The sequence below is a fragment of the Thamnophis elegans genome, chromosome 5 (genome assembly GCF_009769535.1).
Source record: "Thamnophis elegans isolate rThaEle1 chromosome 5, rThaEle1.pri, whole genome shotgun sequence".
In the NCBI taxonomy this organism is placed as follows: Eukaryota; Metazoa; Chordata; class Lepidosauria; order Squamata; family Colubridae; genus Thamnophis; species Thamnophis elegans.
The window spans coordinates 84,089,893-84,105,514 of record NC_045545.1 but is presented as its reverse complement, the minus strand read 5'-3'; the positions used below and the strand labels follow the sequence as shown (position 1 = coordinate 84,105,514).

Sequence of the window (15,622 nt, the reverse complement as noted above, 5' to 3'; positions counted from 1 at the left end):
AAGTCACTGCGGGAAAACAGATGCATTCTACCGCTTCCCAGCTGACTCATGGCCGTCACTGAGCCATGTTATGCCTTCATTTTAACAAGGGAATGGAAATGGAAAAAAAAGGGAAGGGGGTAGTAATTTTCAAGAACTGTCTGTTTGCCCCATTCCTCAAAAAGTAAACATCCTTGAAGTAGGCTTGTGAGTAATAGAAGATAGTTGAATCAGACAAGTCAAGCCAAGTGAAATTCCACATCAGATCTCAACATTGAAGGCTTGAGTGTAGTGCTTTGTCATCCATGTTTCCTGTTATTGCTCCTTGATTTGAAAGGTCACCAATAAAATTCAACATTAGAGCCTGGCTGACGAGCAATGAGGTCTTGGCACAAATTGGCCAAAAAGCTTTTGTCTGCTTCTAAGTTGACTTAGGGGACGCGGTGGCTCAGTGGCTAAGACGATGAGCTTGTCGATCAGAAAGGTCAGCAGTTTGGCGGTTCGACTCCCTAGAGCCATGTAACGGAGTGAGTTCCCATTGCCTCAGCTTCTGCCAACCTAGAAGTTCGAAAACATGTAAAAATGCAAGTAGAAAAATAGGAACCACCTTTGGTGGGAAGGTAACAGCATTCCATGTGCCTTCGGCATTTAGTTATGCTGGCCACATGACCGCGGAGACGTCTTCGGACAGCGCTAGCTCTTCAGCTTTGAAACGGAGATGAACACCGCCCCCTAGAGTTGGGAACGACTAGCACATATGTGCAAGGGGAACTTTTACCTTACCTTAAGTTGACTTCGTCAAAGGCCCCAATTTTCAAAGGGCCACCCAAGAAATATGGAAGAATGTCCCTGATCAATTATTCCTGAATTCCTACTGCTCTGTCTGGTAGCAGAATTCATGCAGTTGACTTTCTTGTTACCTTACAGGTAATGTATGAAGAGGCCAGATGAGATTGGGTAGAATTGGGTTTTTTTACCTTTATCACTAATTACTTTTACTCTTAAATCTGGGAGGGGGTGTAGATACTGTTACTATAATAAAATAGAATTCTAATATTTCTTGTGATGTCTATTTCTTCGGGTGGCCTGCCTTGAAGGGCTAACATGGAGTTCCTTGTTCGTGCGTGTATTTATTTTAAGAATATACAGGGCACTTCTGTTCCATTTGCAATGCAAAATATTCTCAAAACCGTAAATCTTCAGAAAGTCTCTAGCAGCCAACAACTGTTTTAGTAGGGGCTCCCTGATGAGATGATCAGAAATAGTTGCCACATTTTTTTGAACAGTGACTGGCTGATGGACCATAACCAACTCTTTCTAAGATGCAGCTGTACCTGGGTGACCCCTGCTGCTTACAGACCTTGGGGCTCCCGAGGCTGCGTATGCGATCTGATTTGTCTAAAATATGATTTTAATTTAAAAAAGAGAGTGAAATGATAGCACACCGTAAAGCAGATTGCCAGCCTGAAGCACAATTCATTTCCAGGAATGTTTCTGGGCCCCACATATATAATAAAATGGTTATAAAGTAATGAGCAACCATGGCGCAGCCATTTATCTCTTTCATAATTTCAGGCTTCTCCACAAGCCCCAACGAGGTTATGATCTTAAGATCTTGTCTTAAGATATGCTTTTTATTAAATCAAGGTTGCCGTTCAAGAGTTAGTGCTTGTCCTTCAGACTTCCCAAATATGCATTCTGCAGTGTACGTAACATCTCTACAATAGAGTAGGATTCTTTTGAAAATGGAGAAGTACCATATTTTTCAGAGTATAAGACACACCTTCTTTCCCCCCCCCCAAAAAAAGAGGGTGAAATTCTGTGTGCGTCTTATACACTGAATACAGCAAATTTGGTCTCCTGAAACCCCGCCCCCTTCACAAAAATGGACATGCAGAGGGTTTGGGAGGCCTGCAAAGTCCTCCTGGGGGCTGGGGAGGAAAAAAATAAACTGTTTTTTGCTTGTTTTTGCCCCCCACCAGCTTCCAGGAGCATTCTACAAGAATCCCAAAGCCTATGTATGCCCTGTTTTTTGTTGTTGTTGCAAAAAGCGCCTGTTTTTGCAAAAAGTGGGCCTTTTTGCTCGTCCCCCCCCCAGCCCCCAGGAGCACTTTGCAGGCCTCTCAAACACTCTGCATACCCCATTTTTTAAAACAAAAAATAAAAAACGAGTAACTGTCAAATGCAGAAAAAGTTCTCTGAAGATTAAAAAAGTGGGCAATTCATTGAGGATAGATGGGATTCCGACGGTATTAGGGAAATTGTTAATTATTTTTCACTTTGATCAGATTTGCTGATCCAATTGATTACATCCCATCACTTTATCTTCTGCTTCAATATCTACAGAAAGATCTTTCATTTGTGGACTTAGAACATTTCCCCAGCTACTTAAAATTATCCTCTGGTGGCCAGCTGTGATATGAGGACCAATGTCACAAAACATAACAAAAACTTCTCAGAGATCAGTTTGGCATCTCTGCTCTAATTATCCAGAGTTGTGAGCAGAGGTGGGCTGCTCTTACCTTAACAATCGGTTCACTGGTTGTGAGCGTGCAAACACTCATTTCGCTCACATGCGCCACTTCAGGGCGGAAACAGAGCTTCAAATATGCAGCTAATCAACTTAGGCAGCTCCAGTGAGTACAGCAGCTGCGGCGCGGAATTTAGCTGGCCAGCGTGGGTGGGGGGAACGAGCCAGAAAGTTAATTATAAATGGAAAGGATAGTGCAAGGGGCAGGCCCAGCCACTGATCACAACTTCACTTATAAAGCCCTTCATGGTATTGGACCTGGGTACTTGAGAGACCGCCTGCTGCCAATTACCTCCAATAGACCGATTAGATCCCACAGATTCCTCCTCCGAATTCCATCCACTGGCCAATGCCGACTGGTGACCACTCGGAGGAGGGCCTTCTCTGTGGCTGCTCCGGCCCTCTGGAACGAGCTCCCCGTGGAGATTCGGACCCTCACCACCCTCCAGGCTTTCCGCAAAGCCCTCAAAACCTGGCTGTTCCGACAGGCCTGGGGCTGATGAGTTCCTGTCCCCGCTCGAATGGTGTGGCTGTTGATTGTTTTTAAAATTGTGGTATTGTTTGTCTATGTCTTTTTTTTCCCTATTTGTATCCCCTATCCCTCCCCCCCCCCCCCGACTTGGGTTGTGAGCCGCCCTGAGTCCCTTCTGGAAAAAGGGCGGCATAGAAATATAATAAATTCAATTCAATTCAATTCAATATTGGTTCATCCGAACCGGTCCGACCAGGCAGCAACAGCCCACCACTGGTTGTGAGGGAGAGAAGCGGTTCTAAAGATGGATAGACACACAGGTAGAAAGACAGACAGATCTGAGTCCTAGGGTGCCTGGATATGAAAGCAGATACTTAAATTATCACCTCCTGTTCTTGATCTGAACTGCATCCATGACATGGACCAGCAACACAGAAAAGCGTCTCTCTCTCTGCTGCCATCTTCTGACTGTCCAGAATTTGCCCAGATGTAGGAGCCCTAGAGATGCCCCCTCATTCAGCTGGAACCTGAATTAAGTAGAGCAGGAGATCTATTTCTCAGTTCTAAAATAAGTCTCAGTGTTAAAATAAGTATCTCTTACTCAGGCCCAACTAGTTCACGGTGCTAGTAACCTCTACACAAAGTACCGTACTCGTAACAATGCAGGGAGTCAGAAGGTAGACTATCCAACTAAACAAAACGGCACTAAAAGTGAATTTAAAAAAAACATCCTGATACTTCTGTCTATTCTTTCCCTATCAAATTTACTTTTCTCTTGGGGTTTTGAAGCAAAGGGCCTGATCTCATTCAGAAAACCTTTTAGCTGCTTTTAGAAATTACAGCCCACCAGACAGAGGGTAAAAAAAAACAACCCAGATGGTCATTTTCAGTCCAAATTCTCCCAAGCCCTGCCTCCTGTCATTGGTAAAGGACAGTGGGCTTTAAGTATTATAAAATATTTAGAGTAATCATCCACCCTGCAGCAATCAACAATGATTAGACTAGTTGAAAATTCTGGAAATTAATTATCTTGGTATCTGGAGGCTTCACAGGATATAGAAAGCTAGTCTGATCCAGAATAGGTTTTTTTTTTAATATATTGCCTTGCAACACAGCTGTAATTAGCCTTTATTTGTTCTAAAGAGGCCATTGGACTATCATTGCATGCATTTATATTATAACCTGTCCAACAGTCAAATTAAGCTGAAAATAATCTTTCCTCCAAGATTAAGGTCAGGTATACTTTAGCAGTTAGAACAAGAAGTGATACCACTCCAGCAGTTTCTTTCTTTTGGCTTTCTCATCAGGTGGTTTTTTTTCTTGGCAAACTGAGCAATGTGTTGTGGTATCATCAGAATGGAATAAGAAAGACACTGCAGTGATTTCTTTTTCTTCCTTGCCTGTTAAAATCTAGGAAGCTGTTAGAAGATGAATTGGTGTTTAAAATTCCTGATGTTGTTGGATTTGATTTGTTTAAAGCATAAAGATGTTTTCAGAATAGGTCCATTCAGGTCCAAATAACCTCATTATGGTAGATATAAAGTCCCATCTTCTATATTTTCAAAACTTATTGTGTATTTTTTTTTAAAAAAAAATACTCACTAGGACATTATTGTGCATCTCTTCCCCACATATCCAAAAATTCTGCCAATTTCTAAAGAATCCTATGGACTTTCTATTACACTTAGAAACCTGAATATTTACCGTATTTTTCAGAGTATGACACACCTTTTTCCCTCAAAAAAGAGGGTGAAAATCTGAGTGCGTCTTATACATCGAATACAGCATTTTTGGCCTCTCAAAACCCCTCCCCTTTTGCAAAAATGGCTGGGCATAGCCTTTGGGAGGCTTCCAGAGTGTTCCTAGGAGCTGGGGAGGGCAAAAATGAGCGAAAAACAGACTGTTTTTTAGCTTGTTTTTGCCCCAGCCCCCAGGAGCACTTTAGAAGCCTCCTAAAGGCCATGCATGCCCTTTTTTGACAAAAAAACAGACCCGTTTTCATGAAAAATGAGCCATTTTTGGGAGGTCTGTAGAGTGTACAAACTTTTTTAAAAATTTGCCTCTTCAAAATCTTGGTGCGTCTTATACTCTGGTGCATCTTATATTCTGAAAAATACGATAGATGGGGATTTTAGGTGGGCCAGCCTAAAACTATGATGGAACTGATGAGATAAAAACTTTATCCCTTCATTATTTTGGTCCTCTGGTATGTCAGAGGGTCTGTTCTCGGTATTTGGCAGATTCCATGCTTAGTTCAATTACTTTTAATTAAAAATCACATGTAACAATACCTTGCTGTAAAGCCAAGCCCCAAGCCTCTTGCCCCATTTAAAGACTATAGTCTCAAGAGTGCTTCTTGATTCTTCATTTACTATACTGTGGAAACATTCTTATGAAATAAAATGATAAAGGAGTTTGCAACCCAATACTTGATCTTCCCAGCATAGGACAAGGTCAAAAGAAGAGGCAAGGATCATGCAAGAAAACTAAAGCAGGTGCTTGGGAATATTCTCATTTGTTTGCCTTCTGGTCAATCCCATTTACAACGCCTGGTAATTTCTGAAAATGCCCGTAAAGTGCTTTCAGAATCTACCCCCCCCCAAAAAAAAATGAATACCTCTGTTCGGCCAGATGGTTGAGTATTGGTGTGCCACCCATAAAACCTTGATGATAATTGCCTCATTAGTTTTTATTTAAAAGGCTGAAACGAGAGAGCTTACTAGCCGGTTTAGGAAAACTCAATTGAATTTAGTAACACTTCACCCAGACTTAATTTCAAACGGGTAAGCTGTTGATCACAGCTGAATTTGCTTAATATATTCCTGTTTGAAAACTTGCAAGAGAAAGTGCTTACCGTCAAGTCGCATACTCTCCTACACCTGGTCTTGAGGCAGCCCCAGATGTGAGACTTTAGGTTTGTTGTAGAAGATCCAGAAGTTGCTCTGTTCAAGCAAGGAACTCGCATACGTAACTGCCCAGATTAGAAAGAAGTAACCTAGATATTGCTTTTCTTGCTTGAACTTTGTGCTTAACTCTTGAGGTTGCTCTAGTCCTTTGTTGAATGTTAAATTCCCCACCTCTGCCTTTTTTTTTTTTTATGAGTATGCTTTGTGGCTTGGTGCTTCTTTTATCTATAAAACCCTTTACTATCATTCTGCTGATAGTAGCAGTAGTAGTTCAAGAATTTATAAAGCGCCCTAAGATTTTCATAACCACACAGATGGGCTTATCTTTGCTTCAGTTGGAACCCACACAAAGTAATTTAGTTACGCAAATATCTATGCAAACGTGTTCACGGGACGTTTGGCAAGATGGTGCGTGCAAGTCAGCAAAACGGGCTTGTAAATGAAGCTGGCGTGTTGGTGTATCCAATTATCAACCTTGCACAAACGGTTGCAACTCCCAAGTGGCCCATATTAACTACAAAATGGATTTATATGAGGAATGTATAATTTGTCTGGGATGGGAATTTAGGACACTGTTAAGCTCCAGAATAGCATATGGGTCACCACAGTCCAAAAATGAGCATGAACAAGGACATAGAAGTATGATATGCTATGACGTGCTATAACATGATACAGTGTATGATACCATCCATAGAGTTGAGAAAGGATTTGGTAGATTTTTTTTAATTTTTGTTTTAGGGTGGTGCTTCCCCTTGATTCCTGTCAACTATCAGGATTAGGGTTGGGTTTAAGGCAGCACTAGAATTTATAATCTCCCAGTTTCTAGCCTTGTGCCTTTAACCATTATTCCAACCTGGCTTTCAGAATTTTGAATAGACAGCTTTATATTTAGTAGGGCTACTTGTGCTTATTCTATAAATAAGCCAAAATAACTCGAACTGAATATGTGGGAGAAGAGGGACTCATATTAGAATCAATAAATTGTTTGTAGTTTTACTTTTAGACAAATTAACTACATTTCCTGCATTAAGGTTCCAGTTCATTGAAAATTGTATATATGGGTGGGTATGTATGTATGTATGTATGTATGTATGTATGTATGTATGTATGTATGTATGTATGTACATTCAGTTTTCCCTGTCAAGATTGCCCAAAGATAATTTCTGTGGTCATGTGGCCAGCATGGCTATAGGCCAAAAGCACTTGAATGCTATTACCTTCTCACCAAAGTGGTACCTATTAATCTACTTGCATTTGCATGCATTCAAACTACTAGGTGGGCAGGAGCTGGAGCAAGGAACGGGAGCTCACCCCGTTGCATGGCGTTCGGGTCTCAAGCTCGGACTATCAGCTCCCCAGCTGGCAAGTTAGTGTCTAACCACTGAGTCATCGCAACACACATAAAGTACATACACAATCTTAATTTTAATTCTAGAAATTTTGAAAGATGTTATCTCCCATTTTCCTTTTATTTTGTGTCTCTAGGGATTCAGATTTGTTCTTACTTGATACTCGTACAATTTGGGCTGAAGAAGAAGGTTGGCTGGTATTTGACATTACAGCAACTAGTAATCATTGGGTGGTAAATCCACAGCACAATCTTGGCATGCAGCTATCAGTGGAGAGTATAGATGGTGAGTATCAGAAAATAACATTTTGGCAAATCTTTTACAATTTGTGCTTGGGCTAATGACCAGTTGTATTTAGAGATGGTGTCACTTTCATGTGTCCCCTGGTAGAGAGGATCGTTGTTTATTCAAAGGTATCCTCTGTTGTAAGGCTGCCCGACATATATCTGGATGAAGATTCATTAAAAGGAAGGCAAAGTCCTTGGTTGGTTATTGTCTTCTTCACTGATTTAGCTTTATGAGCCAAGGTGGCGCAGTGGTTAAATGCAGCACTGCAGGCTACTGCTAGATCAGCAGGTCAGCGGTTCAAATCTCACTGGCTCAGGGTTGACTCAGCCTTCCATCCTTCCGAGGTGGGTAAAATGAGGACCCAGATTGTTGGGGGCAATATGCTGACTCTCTGTAAACCGCTTAGAGAGGCCTGAAAGGCCTATGAAGCGGTATATAAGTCTACTGCTATTGCTATATTCTACTTTATCTCTCCCAAAATGGTCTTCAAACCTTGGTTTAGACCAGTGGTAGTCAACCTGGTCCCTACCGACCACTAGTGGGCGTTCCAGCTTTCATGGTGGGCAGTAGGAGTTTGCTGTAACTCTGCTTTATAAATTTTATAAAGTAAAGTTACTTCCCTACTTTATAAATCACCATTACTGTGGAACTGGTGGGTGGTTAGAAAATTTACTACTAACAGAGATACAAAAGTGGGTGGTAGGTATAAAATGGTTGACTGCCCCTGGTTTAGACTTTCCATTGGCTCTCCAAAGTTTATTACGTGTACCTGGAAGTCCTCTTAGATCAAGTCATTTCTTGTTTTGTTTTTGCTTCTGGCGATACAAAGAAACTACCAGAATCTGACATCTTCCTCCTTAGACTGAATGAAGACTAAGAAGAACAAGCTAAATTTGTTAATGTAAGAAAAGTACATGGTGGCATTGGCTTGAATTTTATGACCATTTCATTTGCCCCATGGAGGTTTGAGTCTAGATGGGATGGTTTGGAAGGCATTTTGAACTAAAACATAAGCTCGCATTCAGCAGGAACTAGACAACTCATGACCTATTTGGTCATCATTTCAGAGATATTTTCTTATTTAAACAGGGAAACAGAATGACCAAGGGCAGAAAATCAGTGAGAGTGGAAATGACTTCTGACTTCCTGCTAGCTTGGTCATAGTTTGACAGCCATTAGTGGGATTGATCTACCCAGTCTCCAGAAAGCTGGGATGGGACTGGTCTATTGAACTTCTGGATGGCCATATGTCAGCACTGAAGTTACCATAATTTTTCCAAATTTCAATTCTATGGGATTTTGGACACATTGCTAAGATAGCCCAGTTGAGTTGAATTGGTTCAAAATTTGTCGCCCTATAATGCACTGTTTTACCCAGGTTAGGTTATAGCATAGTATATAGATCACAATTTCTGTTCTTTGATAGTTAAATCCAACAATGGTAGATGGAAGGAAGGAAGGAAGGAACAATGGTAGAAAGAAGGAAGGAAAATAAAGAAAGAAAGAAGAGAAAGAAAGAAAAGAGAGAGGGGAAGAAGGAAATTTTAGTGGATTTTTGTTTATTCTTAGAAAGTTTAGTTAAATGAAGCAATGCAAGAAAGGCTAAAGTAATCCATTAGCCTCAGGCATTCTGTTATCTTATAAGTCAATGAATGCTTTCCTTCCTGACATTATATTGGAGCAATAGCTGACTTTTATAAAGTTAACTCGATTTCTTACATACTCGTTCATATCCTGTTTGTCTCATTATGGTGGCAAGTTGAAGAAAACTCGTGTGCAGCTTGATTCTAGACATACAGTACATGTTTGGCAATAAATCCTGCGCAATTTATTGGCCTCCGTAGCTAAGGAAATGTTCAATGAATGTAGATTCTGAGCCATAACTAGTTTAAAGCATATTTGCATCTTTTCATCTGAATGAAGGGTATTACTTTAAAATTAATACAACTATATTCTTCTCTAAAATCTTTGAGAGAACCCATCAGAGTGACTGCAAAGGAACTCCCACTATAATGAGTTAGAACCCAAGATAGGGAGTTACTACACATAGGAATAAGCGTGGCACGACAAAACCGCGCTCGTCAAAATAGCGGTGATAAAATCGCGTCGCTAAAGCCGTGACGTCATCACCGCGCGTCATCACTGCCACGACAACAGCGCGGCGACAGAAGGGTGCTTTAAAACAGCGTGGCGGAGGGTTAGGTTAGGTTTAGGGTTAGGTTTAGGATGCTGAGTGCTTGGGAATGCGCGGATTTGCCCTCCACGATTATGTCATCGCGGTAGGGTCACATTTTTCCTTAGCGCTTCGAACGGCGCGAATTAGTCTTCGCGCTTATGTCTCCACAGATAAGGGCTTCGCGGATTTGTGGTGGAACCGGAATAAGAGCTTTTTTTTTTTTTTTTTTTACTTAAAACAGGATTCCCCAACCCCTGGGCCACAGCCCACTACCAGGCCGTCACCTAGTCGGAATCAGGCTGCATGAGAGGTGGGCTGGTGCACATGTACGCATGCAACTTCACTCGCACCAGTGGCGGCTTCATATGCAGGCATGTGCGCCAGCCCATTGCTTGTGCGGCCCAGTTTCCCTCTCCCCCCCCCCACAACCAAGCACTAAGCTGCGATGGTTTGACTTAAAAGATTTATTAAATTAAATTAAATCTATTTCTTAAATTATCTATAAAATACTGTTTCCACAAAGAAAACAGCGGCTACTCAATCCTTTGTCAAATTTTCCAAATCTTTACTTCCAGTATTTCAAAATGAATTACTGAACAACTTAATAGATTAAATATTATTGATATTATAAGCATTTAAGTAGCTAAAAAATTGCCACATTTCTGGTGACCACCACATGCCTCAGAAATCCATTGGATGCTGGTATTATTTGGAAGTAGTATGAATAAATTTCCTCTGAAAAATCAGTCCGTTTTGTGGTCCTCTATCCTGGTCAGTTAAATGATGGTGGAATTTTGGAAGTGTCTCATGAAGTGTTGATAGGATCCCTTGCACTATTAATTTGGCGGCTAGATCTCTAAAGCATTTAGAGCATTCATGTATCCTGTCCCACCTTTGCTTGCCTAACTACTAAGATGGACTTAAGAGGTCTGTCTGATTTTCAACAAATCTTAAGTCCCTCAATACACTCCAGTTTCATAAATCTCTAGAAGACTAATCTAGGGGCCTAGACAGGAGTCTAATCTAGCTTCCAAGCTGAGGTTGTTTCACAAACAGAAGCCATCACAGATCTCCAGGCGTCAACTTTCCTTCCCCAAAATGGATCGCCATTAGCCGCGTCTTTTGGGATGCTCATATTGGACAGATCCCAATAACACTTGGAGCTGAGCCCCAAAGGGCTTCATAGGATGCAACCTGCAGTGTGAATTGTACCCAGAAATATATTTGTAACATATGGCAGGACCATTAATGTAGGTGCATTCACCAGCAAATGGGGCGCTATATTCTGAGCCAACTGCAGTGTTAAAGTGGCTTTCAAAGTAGCCCCATGTAAAGATTGTTTTAATAGTTCTCAAAAACATCTTTGTTTACATAAGACTAAAAAAAATGATTGTGATGTCTTTTAATAAGGAAATGTTTCTATTTACCATGTTGCTCTGAAAATAAGACAGGTTCTTATTTTGTTTTGCTCCCCTTCCCCTGAAATAAGAACTTGGCCTTATTTTCGGGGAGGTCTTATTATTTTTGAGATGCAGGAGGCGGCAAGCGTGGTTACCTTATGGCTGCTGTTGTGTTGCAATATTTTCGGGGAGGATTTTTTTTTCAGGAAAGGGCTTATTTTTTTCAGGGGAGAGCACATGCACTCAAAAGCCTGATTGGGCTTATTATCTGGAGAGGTCTTATTTTCGCGGAAAGAGGGTATCTCTCAAATGGATGTTTTCTGGAAACACACGAGCTTTTATTTTAGGACATTTTTATTTTAAGCTAATAACTTTCCAAGGAGAATTTAGTGTTCTGTTGGACTTCATTTTATGGCTCTTTAAAAAAAAAAAAAGTAGGAGCACATTAAATTATAAATGGTTGAACTCAAGAAACTTCCCCCACCCCCCACATATTCATTTTTTTTAAATAAACCAAAGAGTAGGAGAACTTAATATTGAAGTTTAACTGGAGTAACATAGCTTTCAATAGAGGTAATTGCTCCAGGAATGACAGATTTCAAAATGGAAAATGTTTTTTTTTAATTGAGCCATTTCTTGCATGAAACGTCTTGCATTGATTTCCATGTCTAATAGCAATGGCACTTAGACTTATATACTGTTCCATAGTGCTTTACAGCACACTCTCAGTGGTTTACAATGTCAGCATATTGCCCCCAAGAATCTGGGTCCTCATTTTACCAACCTTGGAAGGGTGGAAGGCTTAGTCAACCTTGGTCCCCATCTGTATCGAATTCCTAGCTGTGGGCAGAGTTAGTCAGCAGTATTGTGTTCTTGAGAGGAAAGCTATGGCAAATCTAGACAGCATACTAAAAAGCAGAGACATTACCCTGCCAAAAAAGTGTGTATGGTCAAAGCTACGGTTTTCCCAGTTGCAATGTATGGCTGTGAAAGTTGGACCATAAGAAAGGCTGAGCGCCAAAGAATTGAGGCCTTTGAACTCTGGTGCCGGAGAAGACTCCTACGAGTCCCTTGGACTGCAAGGCAATCAAACCAGTCAGTCCTAGAGGAGATCAACCCTGACTGCACTTTAGAAGGCCAGATCCTGAAGATAAAACTCAAATACTTTGGCCACCTAATGAGAAGGAAGGACTCACTGGAGAAGAGCCTAATGCTGGGAAAGATGGAGGGCAAAAGAAGAATGGGACAACAGAGAATGAGGTGGCTGGATGGAGTCACTGAAGCAGTAGGCATGAGATTAAATGGACTCCAGAGGATGGTAAAGGACAGGAAGGCCTAGAGGAATGTTGTCTGTGGGGTCACGATGGGTCAGACACGACTTTGCAACTAACAACAACAATTATATTCTAACCACTGTGTCACCATGCATGTTCTACCTTCCTGCACATTGGAGCCTTTCATTATTATTGGAATAACTGGGAAATAGGCAACATTCATCTGCGAAACTGATTTGCCTCATCTGCATCTCTTCTCTTCTTTACCTTTCCACTTAGGACAAAGCATCAATCCCAAATTTGCTGGTCTCATTGGAAGGCATGGTCCACAGAACAAGCAGCCGTTTACGGTGGCCTTTTTCAAAGCCACCGAAGTGCATCTCCGAAGTATCCGTTCTGCAGGAGGTAAACAGCGGAACCAAAACCGTTCAAAGGCACCTAAAAATCAAGAAGCCTTTCGAGTGTCAAATCTTGGAGGTACGCAAACATTAGGTTTGTGATTTCCATACAATTAATCTTGGGGATTAAGTTAAGAAAATGAAGTTGTTTCTGGTAGTTTTGTCTCTTTCCTAAATTGTTTTTATCTTAGCTGACAAGAAACGAAATAAGCATTGCTTTCTCTGCTGTGAATATTCTTAGATGTTGAGAGGTTTGCAAAAATGCTTCTCTGCAACCAACTAATTATCAAACACAATGAAGTGCAGTCTGGGGTGGGATTCAGCCGGTTCAGACCAGTTCAGGCGAACCGGTAGCTCCAACAATCAGCTGAGAGTGAACCGCTTCGCTCCGACGATCAGGTTCCCACACACACACACCCTTGGGCTTTACTTACCTATATCCTCTCAGCTGATGAGCGTGGCAGAGCGGATTGCCATGTCAGCTGTGTTACTCCCCAAGACGTAACATGGAAGGTAAGTTCTGGTAAAACTGTGCACGTGGGTGCAGCGTGCATTAGGCGCAGGTGGGCGCGAAACATGCAATCACCAAACCGACAGGATCCCACCACTGATTGCAGTGCAAGTTGGAGTTTGTAAAACTTTCTTATGTCAAAACAGCCATTTTGAGCATTCTAAATCTGAAACAAAATAACCCTTTGAATTCAGGACAAAATAAGGTTTTTGCTATGAGTGTTCACTCTAGAAAAGAAAAAGTATCTTGCTCCCAATGTTTCATCTGGAGATCACTTTCTTATAGATAAGAACTACATCCTGGGCTTCTCAGGCATGATACTTGGAAAAGTAGACCAAGGGGCTGAATTTTATTGTCACACAGTATTGCAGCCATAATAAAGACAGGAGTCTCCAACTTTAGCAACTTTAACATTTGTGGACTTCAACTTCCAGAATTCCCCAGCCAACATTTCCGGCTGAGGAATTCTGGGGGTTGAAGTCCATATGTCCTCAAGTTGCCAAGCTTGAAGGCCCCTGATATAGACAATGTCTGTATTATGGAGAGAAAGCTATAGAACCGTGTTGGCGAACCTATGGCATGCGTGGCAGAGGTGGCACGCACAGCCCTCTCTGTGGGCACATGTGCCGTCGCCAGCAGCTGTTCTGGTTTCCGGCGCACACATGAATGGCAGCCAGCTGGTCTTCGCGAGGGCTGAAGCACCAGAAAATGGCCTGAAAATGGCCGTTTATTGGGCTGTTTCTGGGCTGTTTTCCAGGCCGTATTTGGGCCTAAAAATGCCCTCAAAATCTACTGTAAAACAGGCCAGAAAATGGCCAAAAAGCAGGCATGCCCACATTGGCCAGCTGGTCTTTGGCTTTCCGGCGCTTTGTTGCGAGAAGTAACTTGTGGAGGCGCTATGCCCCAGTACGGGAGTACTGGAGCGAGCCCGGAGCACCGGATACCGTTTTGGTACGGTGCTCCGGAGGGCCCACCCACCCGTCCTCGCTTCTTACCGTACTTTTACGTCTTCAGCACTTCTGCGTAAAGCGCCTGCGCGACGCTCCACTGAGCAGCTGCAGCATCGTGGAGGCTTGCAGAAGCGCCAATATGCATACACATGCTGTGCGCGTGTCCACGTGGGCGCCGGCAAGCCTGTTCCAACCATACTGGTTGGAACGGAATCCACAATGCACCATTGATATGTACCCAGTCACACATTAAAGCAGTGTTTCTCAACCTTGGCAACTTGAAGATGTCTGGTTGAGAAACACTGCATTAAAGGTACCTTACCAGTTTTGGTTTTTAGTGCATGGCAGTTTTATGATTGGCCAGCACCACATTTTTGTGCTTAGGAGGGAGGAAGGGAAGGAGGGAGGGAGGGAGGGAGGGAGGGAGGGAGGAAGGAAGGAAGGAAGGAAGGAAGGAAGGAAGGAAGGAAGGAAGGAAGGAAGGAAGTTATTGTATTTAGGAATTGCACTGTGCTACAGTGTAGACATGGTATGCTTTCTGAAATTTTCTTCAAATGCTTTAACTTTCTACTACATCTGTTGTTTAAACATTTATAGAATTCAGATCAATATATTAATGTGTTGGAATAATATTAAGGGACCATTAAAATGTAGGTTTTATGGATTAATTTTTGGCGTCTTTTTTCTCTCTTATTTATTTATTTATACCCCACTTTTATTATTTTTGTAAATAACTCAAGATGGTGAACATACCTAATACCCCTTTCTCCTCCTATTTTCTCCCCAACAGTAACCAGTGGGGTGAGGTAGGCTGAGAGATACATAAATCGTTCTAGGGTTGCATGGAATTTTATTACACTGTTTATAGATATGGTCGTTGTTTTAGAAAAATATTTCAAAAAATCATGTGTGAATGTAACTACATTCCCTCTGCCAGTCTATGCATTATTAATAAAATTGTCAGACTGATTGCTACAAGATAGTTAATCTAACTTTGCTTTGCCTTCTTTTTCTGCCCAACGCTCTCCAACTCAGAAAACAGCAGCAATGATCAGAGGCAAGCTTGCAAGAAACATGAACTCTATGTCAGTTTCAGGGATCTTGGATGGCAGGTAATGCTACTTTTATTTTACTTGGAATTAGAGATCCCCATTGTGCTTTAAGCCTACTTATTCTCAAGTGTGTAATGTCACTTCCTTTTCCTATTATGTCCACTTGTAGAAAGGTAAAAGCCAAACCTGTTTTGGCAGATAAGAACATGCAGGTCTCCATGTTGCTTGCAAATAATTCCAGGGCAAGCATTATTTCCTTATACCCTATTTTCCCGAAAATAAGCCCTAGCTTTTTGTGTGTGTGTGTAGTATTAGCCCTATCTCAGAGCCTATGCAG

General features: G+C 41.7%; 1 protein-coding gene across 2 annotated transcripts in view; it reads left to right on the top strand.

The window, feature by feature from the left end:
- Positions 1-15,622, top strand: part of BMP7 (bone morphogenetic protein 7) — a 116,002-nt gene that overhangs the window by 86,782 nt on the left and 13,598 nt on the right. The window contains exons 3-5 of one of the 2 annotated variants that reach the window (XM_032217334.1): positions 7,373-7,521; positions 12,654-12,851; positions 15,269-15,345. In XM_032217334.1, coding sequence (XP_032073225.1) covers positions 7,373-7,521; positions 12,654-12,851; positions 15,269-15,345 — 424 coding nt within the window. Of the gene's footprint in view, positions 1-7,372; positions 7,522-12,653; positions 12,867-15,268; positions 15,346-15,622 lie in introns of both variants that reach the window. The other variant, XM_032217333.1, reaches the window with a different exon arrangement.